Source organism: Podarcis gaigeae, assembly GCF_964106915.1.
Source record: "Podarcis gaigeae genome assembly, chromosome: 6".
NCBI classification, from domain to species: Eukaryota; Metazoa; Chordata; class Lepidosauria; order Squamata; family Lacertidae; genus Podarcis; species Podarcis gaigeae.
In genome coordinates this window covers 34,199,261-34,213,030 of record NC_139682.1, presented here as the reverse complement: position 1 = coordinate 34,213,030, position 13,770 = coordinate 34,199,261, and the positions used below count along the sequence as shown (strand labels likewise).

The 13,770-nt window shown below is 39.3% G+C and overlaps 1 protein-coding gene across 20 annotated transcripts in view; it reads right to left on the bottom strand.

Annotated features, from left to right (window-relative positions):
• Nucleotides 1-305: 305 nt before the first annotated feature.
• Nucleotides 306-13,770, bottom strand: part of CSDE1 (cold shock domain containing E1) — a 28,326-nt gene continuing 14,861 nt past the window's right edge. For all 20 annotated transcript variants that reach the window (XM_083746002.1, XM_083746004.1, XM_083746017.1 and 17 more), the window contains 10 exons: nucleotides 12,144-12,284; nucleotides 11,738-11,896; nucleotides 10,835-10,942; nucleotides 10,059-10,234; nucleotides 7,919-8,031; nucleotides 6,522-6,641; nucleotides 6,153-6,331; nucleotides 5,435-5,598; nucleotides 2,863-2,995; nucleotides 306-1,617 (listed from right to left, as the gene is read on the bottom strand). In XM_083746002.1, the coding sequence (XP_083602128.1) occupies nucleotides 1,570-1,617; nucleotides 2,863-2,995; nucleotides 5,435-5,598; nucleotides 6,153-6,331; nucleotides 6,522-6,641; nucleotides 7,919-8,031; nucleotides 10,059-10,234; nucleotides 10,835-10,942; nucleotides 11,738-11,896; nucleotides 12,144-12,284 (1,341 nt within the window). In that variant the 3' untranslated portion in view covers nucleotides 306-1,569. The remainder of the gene's footprint in view (nucleotides 1,618-2,862; nucleotides 2,996-5,434; nucleotides 5,599-6,152; nucleotides 6,332-6,521; nucleotides 6,642-7,918; nucleotides 8,032-10,058; nucleotides 10,235-10,834; nucleotides 10,943-11,737; nucleotides 11,897-12,143; nucleotides 12,285-13,770) is intronic.

The following is a 13,770-nucleotide window of genomic DNA, read 5'->3' as shown; positions in this document are numbered from 1 at the left end:
TGACATCCATTTCACTGTGGGATGTGTGGAAGAGACCCCCTGCCTGGGGAAAAAAAACCACTGTTCCTTGCCAACCTGTGCTCAACATCTGACCTCATACCATCCAAGGACATGTGCTCTGTACCAGTGAAACCCTTACCAGTAGGTTACAACACTTCACTGAGCCAGATCATCCTTACAGGGGCTGGACAAAGTGTCTACAATGGCCTGAGAATACAGAAGTTAGTCAACTCTGATCTATACCACATGGAGTATATTTTGCGACTAGGAATAGTCTTAATGAAGGAGTTACAAGATTGAGGCAGTTTTTCAAAATCAGTAAAACTTTATTCTATTTCCATTCTTCGCCATTAACAGAAAAATTGGAGAAAGCAATGTTTGTTTTACAAAGATAATGCATCTCCCAGAGAAGAAAAACCCTAAATTGAGAATAGAGGTAACATGGGAAAAAAACACAGTACTGCCCTCTATTCAAAGAAAATAACTCCTGATCTTTTTGGTTAAAGTAATACTTAGACCAATCATTTAGTTTGCTCGCTTGATAAAGTGTGGCCAAGGAAGGGGAGGGAGGGGAGAGAAGGGGCCTGGAGGGAGGAAAAAAAAAAAGCACACAGACATCAACTATTTCACCTTGATGAAAGTCTCAATACAGCTATGGAAAGCCTAAGTATTCTTTTACAGTACACTGGGTGCTGGCTGCAAAAAAAAAAAAAATGTATTCACTTCAGGCACAACTTTTTAAATTTTTTATTCAGTAAAATAAACTGGGTTTAGAAGCTGCAGTGTTCTAAGCAGCAGCAAATTTGTGCATTGTTTTAAATATCTTTAAGTTATCACACTGATGGCACACCTCATCCTTATGAAATTCTGCACTGTGCATGCTAATTGAAGATAATTACAAAAACTATCAAGTCTACTCTGGAAGATACTTTCAATGTGATCTAGGAGATAACGTTGCTTGCTATATGGACTTTAGTTTAAATGAGACATACAAAACATTTTAACATTTGGCCATCAACTTAAGGAACTGGTTTGAGTGCTCATACAGGATTCTATATAAACAGTTGGTATATTCATCCTCATATGGTCCTCAAAACTAGAGCAGAATGAACAGGAACTTAACCTCTCCTGTCTTAAGAGAGAGTAAAGCAACTGAAAGCTAAGGCATTGTAACACCTTGGCAAGATGTGAATTAAGGAAATATATATATATAGATAGATATATGTATATCCTTTCAGTGCAGAATTTCATAAGGTCTACCAGAGTAGAACTGTCTATAATGTTTACTTAAAGAGGCAAAGTAGATTTGCAGTTACCAGTTGCGTTAAATGCACCATTCAAAAAGCTTCTAACACGTGATACTATAAGGCGCCACCTTAGGTTCTCCAGGATGCAACTGTGCATATTTTAAAACTGTTTCATAAATTTATTTTTAAACATAACATGAGGAAGGTGTTAAAACTGGTGTAATAGCTCTTTAGAATTTGGAAGGGATGAATATGGGGATATTCAGTACCCTTCACCAGACCCCACCACTTGCTCCAACATAGTTATTTGCTTTGAGACCAGTTAGTCGATAACACCAGCTTGACGAATCTTTCTTTCTGCACCAAATCCCTGTAAATAGTGAAGTAACTGAATGAGTTTAAATTGGAACTTGAAATCATGAATAAGGAAAATAAAGAGAGCTGCAAGCAGTCACATATTATCAATATTGCTAGTGGGCATATTAGAAAGAAATCGTTTATTCATTTTCATAACATGCTCTCCTCCACTGCCATCTGTCTACACCCAATCATGCCACATGCCCCCTTGATGCTATTCCACCTCTTGTGCTATCACTCCTTATTAACCTGTCTCTCTGTCTGTCTCTACCATGTTTAAACATCCTATTTTCTAAAAATAGAAACCTCCATTGACTCAACCTCAACTTCTAATTGCCAGCTGCTTGCTCCTTTTCCCCCTTTGCTCCAAATTCATGGGCATTGTTTATTCGTGCAATTTTGCCTTCCTTCCTTCCCGTTCTATTCTTGACTCCACTGACTGCTTTTGCTAGAAATAAGACATCATATTTTGCTACAAAACCTAAAGCTCTGTGAGGTGCCCTTGCCCTTTCCAACTAGATCCCTTTAGCACAGAGGAGTTTTTCCGCAATTTACACAACACTTAGTCCCCTCACCGACCTTGAAGACTACTCTACACAATATTCCCCAAATCTCTTCACTGGCATCCTTTAAAAAAAAAAAAATCAGCAGATGCTCCACATCTTTACCATTAAAACTCTCCAGTTTTACCAAGTCTTTTTAGCCCTTGGTCTGCCAGTTACATCCCTGCTAATGACAGCACTTTCTTATAGAATCCTCTGCAATCTGACAGTCTCTTGGTCTTCTAAGATAACTTAAACATTTAGTACCTCTTCTCTCCCATCAAATCCCTCTTTTTTCAAAGGGTTTTTGGCTGACCCATTACCTTCATTCTCATATGTAAGTAAATCTTCTCACACGTTCATGTATTCCTACCATTTTCTATCCCCCCTTTCGTTTATTTTGGAATTACACACACGAGAGAAGAGGCACTCTAAAATCTTGCACTGTGTTCCAGTTTATCATTTAAGTCCTTTGTACTTCCATGTTCAACTCACAGTCTCAGCAACCTAAGAAATCCAGCATTCTGTCTCAACTGCCTTTGGAAAAAAATGAGTTCCTAAAGTATTTTTATGTCCTTCCATCTTTTGCTGATGATTAACATTTACTAGAATTCCTACCAATTAAAAGGAAGTTGCTTGGCTTGTTATCCAGTATGTCACAGATGCAGAAATCCCAGTGTTATGACCACACATCAGGCAAATATCCTGTAACATACCTTTGAATTATCCGGTCCCCTTGGCTGACGAAGAACAGTTAGACGAGGAGCGCTGGCATCATCCAAAGTAATGCTCTTTAAGCGATTAACAAGTCTATCAGGACGTGGAGCAGCTATGGCCTTAGCACCTTCACTGTTAATAGAAACAAACTAAATCATTAGGGGAAACATGTAGATGTGTATTTTAATGCTTTGTTTTTGTTTTTTTAAAGAGAGAAAAAGCCAACTTTCTACTATAACAGCATTCATGCTGGTTATTAGTATCTTTTTCCACACTGCCCTGGAATAACTGTTTAATTTTGAAGGGGGATTCAGTGCAAGATATATGGACACCCTACAATGACAAATGTAGTTTTGATGTTGGATAAAATTCCATTATCAAAATGCATCCTAACAGGTAGATACATTCCTAATCTGCAGTAATATTATGCTCATGGTAGTAATCATGGCATGCATGAAGATTTCACTGAGTTAAGACTGCAGCTTTAATAGATATAAGTGTGCTTCTGGACTGCCAGTATCTTTAGCACTCTGGCATGTAGACAATGCTCAACTATTATTAATCTGTATTTGCACATTTCCCATTAGACACCAGTACTGAACAGTCCTCTCACTAAGTAAGTTGTGGACCAATGCAGGGGGCTTCAAATTAGGTAAAGGGAATCCCTGAGAATGTTTCTCCCACCCAAAGACCCACATCTCTCCCAAATCTAGATAAAATCTCAGACTGTATGTGCAATCTGAGGATTCCAAGAGGCAAAGGAGGGGAGTGAGCATACACACAAAGTGAAAGAGAAGATAAGCTGTTTGGAATGCAAGTGAGCTTTCTACTGAGCCAACCCCCAGAAGTCATAAACCATGTGAAAACATTTCATAAGCTATGATTACAAAGTGGAAATATGTTAGAATTTGAAATGCCTATCTTGTTTCTGCACACATGCAAAGCAAAGCTAACAGTAATGGGAATACAGGAAGCAAGAAAATATGAGAAAAACAGGATTACAAAAACATGAAGTACAACAAAAAAAAGTGCAAGAAATCCACAGCATAAGTTGGAGACATGAAAGTGCCAAGAAAAGCACAATGAAAGAAATACTGCAGCTAATAAATGAAATACAATTTTGTGCTAAGAATGACAATTGGAATGGTAGAATAAGATCAAAATGTTTTGAAGTGGTTTCACTGATACGAATACTACAACCTTTAGGGTAAGTATAACTGTGCTTCAGCCTTAATGTTAAAAAAACCCCCACCAATGATAACTGAATTATAGGGTAAGAAAGAACCGAGAAGGAAAACAGTAATGAAACTATAGTGATTTTTGTGCACACAATGGTTTGTGTCCAAATGCAAGTACAGGCAGGAACCACTTAAGGCGTGCCCGACATATGACTGACTGTGCACGCACACATTGCGCTGAAGCCAGAAGTGACCCCTAAAGTCACAAAAAAGGGTGGAATGGGGTGTTTGAATTTTTAAAAAAGGTTTCAAATGCACATGAATTAACTTAAAACATACAGTGCCTTGGAACGTAACCCCCTTGTAAACTGGGAGTTGCCTGTAGAAGACTGTTCACAAAACCTGGCTTTCCCAACCCTCCCCATGACTACAGCATATAGGAAGCTTTGCTGTCACAAGATGGCCCCACCCAATTTCTGGTTTTCCCATTGCTGCCCCAGACCTCTCCTGAGAGTCCCAATCCCCTGCACCTTTTTTTGGAGGGGGGGGATGAAGGAGGCTTAAATACAAAAAAAGAGGACAGGTAAGCCATGTTGCATGAGTGATCATTTGTTCACAACCCATTATGTTTCGCAGATCCAAAAAAATGGGAGAATAGGATGTTAAAGAGCTGATAGAACAAAATATATAAAGAGTAACTACTCAAGGAATTAATACATTTAGGAAATGGTCCTTGCACAGTATCTGGAGTACTGATGATTTTTTTTAAAGGTTTTGGAAATGAGTGGCACAGTAGTATTTCAAGCTTACAAATGTGTAAAATGAGTTCCTGAAAGGAACAGGTGAAGAAACACAACATTAAAAGTTTATTAATGAACAGAGGGGAAACCCAAACAGATGTTATGTTAAAGATGTTATGCTAAAGAAATCAGCTCATGAAAGACATCTTTGATGTGGCACTACTTAACTATCAGCTCTTGCCAACATGGCTGTGCTGGCAGAGGCTGATGACAGCTATCTAGTCCAAAACATCTGGAGTGCACAGAGTTGGGGAAGGCTGCTATAAATGAAGAGAATCTATGAATGGAGTATGTAGAACAATTTGGTGCAAAGTAGGCCAATTTCCTCCTCTTTCCCAATTTTTCCTTATAAACCAACACTCTCAACATTAACTCATCCCATGTGGTACAAAGAAGGGAAAGAAGGGCCACTGAAAGGCCCCTATACAGAAAGCTTAATAGATTTTCAATAATTTGTTCATCAGCAGCTACTTTCAAGATTCCAACTTGAGGCAGCTCAAGGATGTCTGCCAATTTCCTATCAAGAAATCAGATCAGGATTGCTTGGTTTCCCCCCTGCAAGAGAGTAAGGTAAATTAGTATCTTTTGCTTACCTAACACGCCACACATTACAGGCACTGCATTTCCCTGTGCGTTGATTGAGGATGACTGAAAACTCTACTTCGTCACCAGCCTGCAGTTCCACACCATCCTGAACTTCTTTCACGTGAAAAAAGAGCTTTTTGCTGTCACCCACTTCATAGTTTATGAAACCAAACTGAAATAGGAATGGAAACTGTCTTCTCAATTGCACAACATGAGCAATCAAATTGTTTACAAGTAGGACTGAAATTTATTTACAGACAGCACATAATTTAGACTATTTAGGGTGATACTCAAAGATAGTCATACTCAAAGTAGACCCACTGAAATAAATGGATTCTACTATCATCTTAAACGTTTCCTGACAAAAGGGGATGCGGACCTCATTTTTAGAAAAACATTTTAGCCCCACCCGATAAGATACTAAAAGAGAAAACATTTGTAACAGGTCTCTCCATGGTCAATAATATTTTCATACTTCCTGGCTTCTGTCAAGATTCAAGAACTGTTATCTTGTATTTTACACCCAAATGAAAGTTATAAATTCAGCTAATTCAACTGTTTGAAGGTAAAACTTGGGGCCTTCAAAATCTAGCTGGGTGCAAAAGAACAAGAATGCTATGTTAAATTCCAACAATTTCCTTCCAGTATTTAAACAGAGGAGGCCCTAATGCAGAAAAATCACCCAAACAGCAAAGACATGGCTTGCATCTCAAGAAGTCCTCTCACCTGATCTTTCACACATTCCACGGTGGCTCTGCGGAAAGGTGTAATGTTACAAGCCATTGTTTGTCCATTTTGACCAAGGACACAAAGCTGGAACTTTACGGTTTCTCCTTTTTGCAGACAGTCCCCCTTGTTTGCCATACCAACAATTCCAAAAGGATAGACTTCACCTTTCATTTCTCCTGGAGAAGCAAGCATATCACAAAGACTTGTCATGGTTAAGAATTCTCAAGTAGCAGCTTCCATGTCATTTAGATATCATATTGTTACATGCAAGTCTCACTTCAACCAACTTTCCTAGAAAGATTCATTAGGGTACCAAACCAACTATGGAATTAGATCAGCATACTACTGGAAAGGCACACTACTCACCATCTTCCATGACTTCAATCATTCCCTGGTATTCAGTCTGGGTGGGATCTACACTCCTGAGAGGACGAATTACTTTACCCGTGTAAACAGCTGGATCAGCCTCATCTGTGATGCCATTCACTATAAAACAAGGTCATCCGCATTACAAGTGACAATCTTTCCCAAAGAACTTTATGCAGCTTAGCAGAGTCACCCTGTATCAAGTAAAACCTGTCCTACCATGGCTAAAGGTATGGAACTCTAAAAGTGGCAGGTTTGCAAAATGCAGGGGGGGGGGGGAGATGGAATCTAGGTAGAAAGTTAGCCCTTAATACTTTTTTCCTAATATTTGCTATCTGGAAACACAGTAGTATATCACTAGATGTCATGGGAAAGTCTCTGAGAATACTGAAAACAGCAATTCATCCACATACTGTCAGTACTGGCTTTTCTTCATATGTTTGGGAAGGGCACAAAGTACACCTAACTATGCACTTCACGTTTTCCTTGTATATGGAACCTGATGGGATCACATTCCAATGTGCAACTCCCCACATACATTCTAAAATGTAACACTACATCTCTAGCATGGAAGTTTAAATAAGCTCACTGGGTAGCTACACTGTCAATTTTTCTACTGCAGTGTTTCCCAATATTGAGTAGTGCAATTCTCCAATTTGTGGCAATTATAGGGTAAAGTTGTTTAGTTCTATATCCTTGCTATTCAGTTTCCATTACAGAGTTCCGAAATATTTTATATCAGAATCCGCAATCCATATGAAGACAGTAAGGTTCCCACACTTCAGTCAAAATACCACATAGGAATACAGAGCCAAACAACACTTTATAGCAAGGGTGAGGAACCCTTTTGGGTTCCACGGGCTAGATCCTGATCAGAATCAGCCTCACAGACCAAATATGACAGGTGCGTGGAGCCAGCCATCTGCCAATCACACATCATCATGATATCATGATTGATTTGTACTCCACACTTGACAAAATCCTTTGTGGTGTTCCCAAGCAAAAAGGCTATGTTTTAAAATGCAAATTTTTTACTGTTTTCACAGCAGCAGTGGTAGCTGCAGCAGCTGCTGTCAACTTATTTGTCCCCTTTGTCCTGCTTTTCATGTCATATATGTGTTAGTTTTATCTAATCCAAAACACTAATAGAACAGGTTTGTAATTAGCCTTGTTTCTAAGCAAGAATTGCCCTCAGGCAACCAAGATAGATCTAATTCTCACTTCTAGTTTTGGATAATAAACCATTACAGTGGAACAGTCCGAGGCTGGAATTAAGTTCCTATTTTTCAAAACTGGGATAAATGCAACAAGCAGGCACCCACAAAATTGTCAGCGCCAAGTACATACCATTTGAGGATCAATATTTGGCTTTAAAAGAAATTTAAAAACAGCTTTACCTGCATGTGTCTTGTTCACTTTCTCTGCACTGACTTTGTTTCCTTTGCCTTTTGATAAGCTGTATTCAACCATATCGCCAAGTTCCAGGCTATCGATATCACCACAGAATTCACTGCAAACAATTATAAAGAAATCTTGAGTCTGCATAAATGTAACCAAAAATGCCATCCCAACAAATTTACATTTTTAGCAAACCAATACAAATGGGATGGTATTGAGACTCTAATTTCTTTTCAAGCGTTCACAGTGCAGCAGGCTGCATATCATGTAGAAGACCTAATTTATCAACCAGAGGTCAAATGTTTACTTTATATAAGAGCCCTATGCAACACCCATAGCATGCCACTATCAATAACATTACAAATGGATCTTCCATGAGTATTTTTTACATCAGCCATTATTTGTGTAAATCAGAATAAGTTTATAAAATGTGAATATGCAGCATATATAAAGTGGGGATGTTTATGTCACTAGTATAGGAGCAAAAAACCTATGCCCTCAGCATATGCTGTACAACTCACATTAGCCTAACTAAGTACAATTACTAGTCAGAGACAATGGGAGTTGTAGTCCAGTTTAGAGAGCAATATATCAAAGCTACAGTGGTACCTCTAGTTACAAACTTAATTTGTTCTGGAGGTCCGTTCTTAAGCTGAAACTATTCTTAACTAGAGGCGTGCTTTCACTAATGGGGCCTCTTGCAGCTGCTGCGCCGCCGGCACATGATTTCCATTCTCATCCTGGGGCAAAGTTCTCAACTTGAAGCAACTCTTCTAGGTTAGCAGAGTTTGTAACCTGAGGCGTTTGTAATCCGAGGTACCACTGTATATCTATTTTGCTATTGCCAGTGACTGAAAGGTCTTTAACTTGTTACACACACACACACACACACACACACTGGAATAATACTTTTGATAAGCTTTGTAAAGGTAAAGGACCTCTGGACAGTTAAGTCCAGTCAAAGGCGACTATGGGGTGAGGCGCTCATCTTGCATCATGCGGCCAGCATGACTAAACCGCTTCTGGCGCAGCGGAATACCAATGGGTGTGTCTGCTGCTGTATAGCAGGGGTGTCCAACCGGTGGATCATGATCGACAGATCAATCCCTGGATGATCATGGTCGATCGTGGGATCCTTATTGCTCGCGTTTAGAATCATGTCTCCGTCCCCCTCCCCGCTTGGTCTTTCCCTGTGCCAGGTTTAGTGTGTGTTCTTCTGTTAGCGGCTGTGTTGTTGGTGAGCGATTCATTTTAATTATCCACACTCAACAACTCTGAATTCCCCGCCCAAGGGCAGATCACTGCCAGTTTATTTTTCTAGGAGTAGATCGCTGTTTCTTGGGAGTTGGATGTCCCTGCTGTACAGCATGAGCCAGACAGAAACTTGCAGGGAACCCAGGCCTGAGATTCTCCATCCCTGCTGCATAGACCACTCATGTTCCACTTTTTTAAGGATTATAGGAAGATTTTTTCACATTGAGGTTAATATGCAGTCTGCGCGGAGCAGACAAAGCATGCTATTCGACCCTGCAAACCAACCAACTCAGTATTAACCATCTGTTACACAGCAGGATGCACAGGGACTCTTGCTTGCTACTGTGTGCAAAGATCTGGGGATGCAGACACTAATCCAGCACTGGCATTATACAAGTGGAACAAAGCTTCTGCCACATCATCCTAAACCTGTTTGGGGAGCAGTAGTTACAGTCACAAATCCAATTATGAGTCTTCTGCTAGCAGGCATTCAACTCAACCAATTGTTATGGCTGGTGAAGGAAGACTCCACCTGTCTCAGAATTCTGTGCCCTCACTGGAAATTTTCATTCTCCTTCCAGATGTTATATGTGCACCAAAGGAGGTTCCCACTTTTCAGAACCACTGGAGCACACTTAAATGAGATGGTAATGGTTTCCATATGGGGACTGCAGCACATGACATCATGATGCAAGAGCTGACCACATGGACCTCCTCTTCTAATATACAGAGCACCTCCACATTACTGTTAGTAGTCTCAAGGAACAGTCAGTGGTGATGTGGAGACTCCTGTCTGCTGCTGTTTGGACCATGTAGAAGCTGCTTCATCCGGCCTGTACCATACCTGATTTAATGTGCAACAAACTCTTAGACTAATCAACTTGCCTGTAATGGAAGAAAATCTCCTTATCGTGATTGGCTGTTTCAATAAATCCAAAGTTATCCTTTAGAGTTGCCACATATCCTAAAAGCCTTTTTGAACTGTAGTTTCTACCAAGCATTCTTACAGATGTAGCTGTTTGCAACCCAGTTCTCTTCACTTCACAGACTGTAAACTCAACCTATTTGGGAAAAGATATAACACAAAATAAAATGCCTTCTAGAAGGATTGGGAAGATCACATGCAATTCTGGAAGTAATCTAATGGGACATTTTGCTTTTTCTCAGAACTGAAAACAACTTATGGTAGTATTAGCTCTCTTTTCAAAATCCCCTCACTGAGGCTATTCAATTCTCAAGCGCTGAAGTCAGTACTCTCTTATTATGCCATTTAAAGTTGAACATCAGCAGTCTCATTTGTAGCCAAACAAGAGAAGGGATTCACATACTAATTCACAACAGTCTTTCACAGTGACACCATTGTTTTTTGTTGAGATCTTATTTTTAAAAAATGTATTACACAAAAGCAGCCTTAAACAAATCTTAATCCAGAGACCCAAGATGTTGGTGTAAGGTTCATAGCCTGAATGGTTCTCAACTTCTGAAGAGAGGCTACAACTATGCACCAGTTCTCACTATACTCTAATAATATTAAGGAGGTAATGAGGTAATAATTACAAATCAACACATATAGTGAAAACTGAAAAACCAAGAAGGATCTCTAGAAGTATTTTACCCAATCATGGGCATTCTTACATTTTTAAAAACAGTATGCATATTACCTTATCTCCTATCTGAGGAGAAGTAGATCCTTCCACATCCTTAGCCTGATAGGGAATGGTCAGCTTCTCCCCACAATCATCATAAGCAATTATTCCCTCTTCAGCTTCCTAAAAGTGGGGCAGGGGGAGAGGAAATAAAATATAAAAGGATCAAAACTGAAGGAATTTAACTTTTTCCAATAGACCACATGCAAATGTGAACTGGTAGTGTGAACATTGGTATTCAGTGACCGAAAATATACTAAGTTTTGTAATCATGAAATTCACTAGTTTTGACAGAGATGTATTTATACAAGGAAACACCTCGTTTTTAAAAATGATGTATAACCAATCACTGTTGGAACTTCAAGAAAGCCTATCCTATCTTTTTCTACTTGGGATTATACAGGAAAGTAGTATCAATTAGGTAACTCATGACCAGTTTCTGAAATATATATTACCTAGTTTCCACTGAACAGAGATATTGCTAGCATTAGTGTAATCATGATTTAATTAAAAGCCCTAAACTATTTTAGCAATGAGGAAGATTAATGCAACAGGTATGTTTCAACTAGATACTTTGTATAAAAAAAAGTTCATAGCAGAGAGATGCTCCTAAGATTCAGCACCTACGTTTATTTCTACAACCAAAAAGAATCTACATTATGCTTATAGAAAACCCAAACCTTGCAACCACACTAAGTAAATCAAATTTAGACACACTTGCAAGACCAGCTTTTGTACTTCCATTATCTTGTTAGAATATGTGTGTTTATCTATCTCAAAGGACACATGAAAAATAAGTATGGAAACTGTTATCTTCAGCCAGAAAATGTTTATAAATATATTCCTTGTCTAATCTTTATAGAAGTTTTCAGTTATTATTTTACAGAGAAACAGAAGAAAAACCCCAGGCAGTATTACCTTCTCTTTGCCTTTATTTGGACTAGTGGATTTGGCAGAAGTGGCTTCCTTTTCTATAGTGCCCACAAAACGATTATCTGACTGGGTGTGGAATGAAACAGTGCCTTTTGGAAGTTTCTTAATCCTTATAGCATGATTTCTTTGAGCAGACAGCATATCCTGGAAGAGGAAGGTCATGAAATTGATAAATTGATAAAAAGTGACTGAATTCTGCAGCTGATACTGTATTATTTTATTTGGCTGTTTTCATCATTAGTTTTATCTCTGCTTTAATTAGTACAGTAAGCAATCTTGAGATCTTATTAGATGAAAGATAATAATGAAGCATAGTAAGTCAGGAAATATAAATAAATGACCTGAAGCAACATGAAGTTGGTAAACTTAAATTGCACAAAATTGTACTTACAGGAACCACAGTAAATTCTACTTCATCTGAAATGTGGAGCTGGTTGCCATCTAGAATTTCACTGAAGTGAAAGAACATGCGGGCATCTCTGTCAACACATTTAATGAAACCAAAGCCATCCCTCATTGCGGCAATCACACCCTGTGGACGGAACACATAGGTCAGTAACTATAGCTGATGAAGAATCCTTATAGCAGGGACTGCCAAACTTGGGTCTCCAGCTGTTTTCAGACTACAACTCCCATCATCCCTAGCTAGCAGGGAAGATAGGAACTGTAGTCCAAACACAGCTGCAGACCCAAGTTTGAGAAACCCTGCCTTAGAGGATATCTGTCAGGTACAACAGAATACCATCTAGTCCACAATGCTCTAGGCCAGGGGTCAGCAACCTTTTTCAGCTGTGGGCTGGTTCACTGTCCCTCAGGCCATGTGTGTGTGTGGGGGGGAATGAATTCATATGCCCCACAAATAACCCAGAGATGCATTTTAAATAAAAGGACACATTCTACTCATGTAAAAACACGCTGATTCCTGGACCGTCTGCAGGCAGATTGAGAAGGCAATTGAGCTGCATCCGGCCCGCGGGCCTTAGGTTGCCTACCCCCGCTCTAGGCATTCTCTCCTTGCCTTAAAAAACAGTCATCAGCCTAATAAGTCAATGAGAGAACTCAAGCCACATGTGAACCAAGCGGAAAATAAATGTTATAAAATAATGACACGTCTATGGCAATAATTTGTGCCCAACACTCCCCCCTCCCCCGGGCCAGAAAAACCCTACAATGGAAGAGCATAAAAAGCTTATTGACTCAGATAAATGGTAGTTTTTAGGAAAACTCTAAGACAAATCCAGAGCAAAGCAGACAATATCTCAGTAAACTGTTTCCTTCCCACAGAGCTTTTTCTTCCTTTTCTCACTCTAATTCCTCAGAGTGGAAAAAACTGTGAGGCATTATTCATTGAAAATAACTATTCTCAGATGGAGGATTCAAAACATTGTGCAACTAGCTGTACAAGTCCCAACATGACTCTGAACTTGCAAGCCTTTGAGGTAAGCTCAAATTGCTCTCTGAATTTTAACATCAATTTTTAAGATGCAAAACTCTTTCTGAAAACTGAGATAAAGGTAAGTGGAAAGAGGCAACAGAAGGATTTCAATGCAATTCCTGCTACACATTCCTTTAAAACAGGATATGTAAATGAGAAAAAATTTTCTTTTACAAATGCAAGTTTCATGTACTCCCTTCTCCATGGGAGCAATTCAGCACTGGAATGCCCTCCCATTGTCATGCTTATTATTATATTTCTTGGTCACTTATCTAAAAAATAATTTCCTCTCGACCACCAAGACCCCACCCCCCAAATCTGCTCTAGAGTGTTTCCCAACCACCCAGAGGTTGGGAATCTGAGGGTGCACAAAGGCTGGAGGGGACAGGAGAGGGTGAGAATGTTCTGTTGTGCGCATGGAAATGTATTTATAATATGTATATAGACATATAAAACTAAAGTTAGAATTCTGTAAAACTGCAGCTTGCCGCATCTTCGATCAAAGGCTTCCTTGGAAAAGAATTCCTCACGTAGCCGGGAAAAATGCAACATGCTGAAGATTCAGACAACTTCTCACGACTAT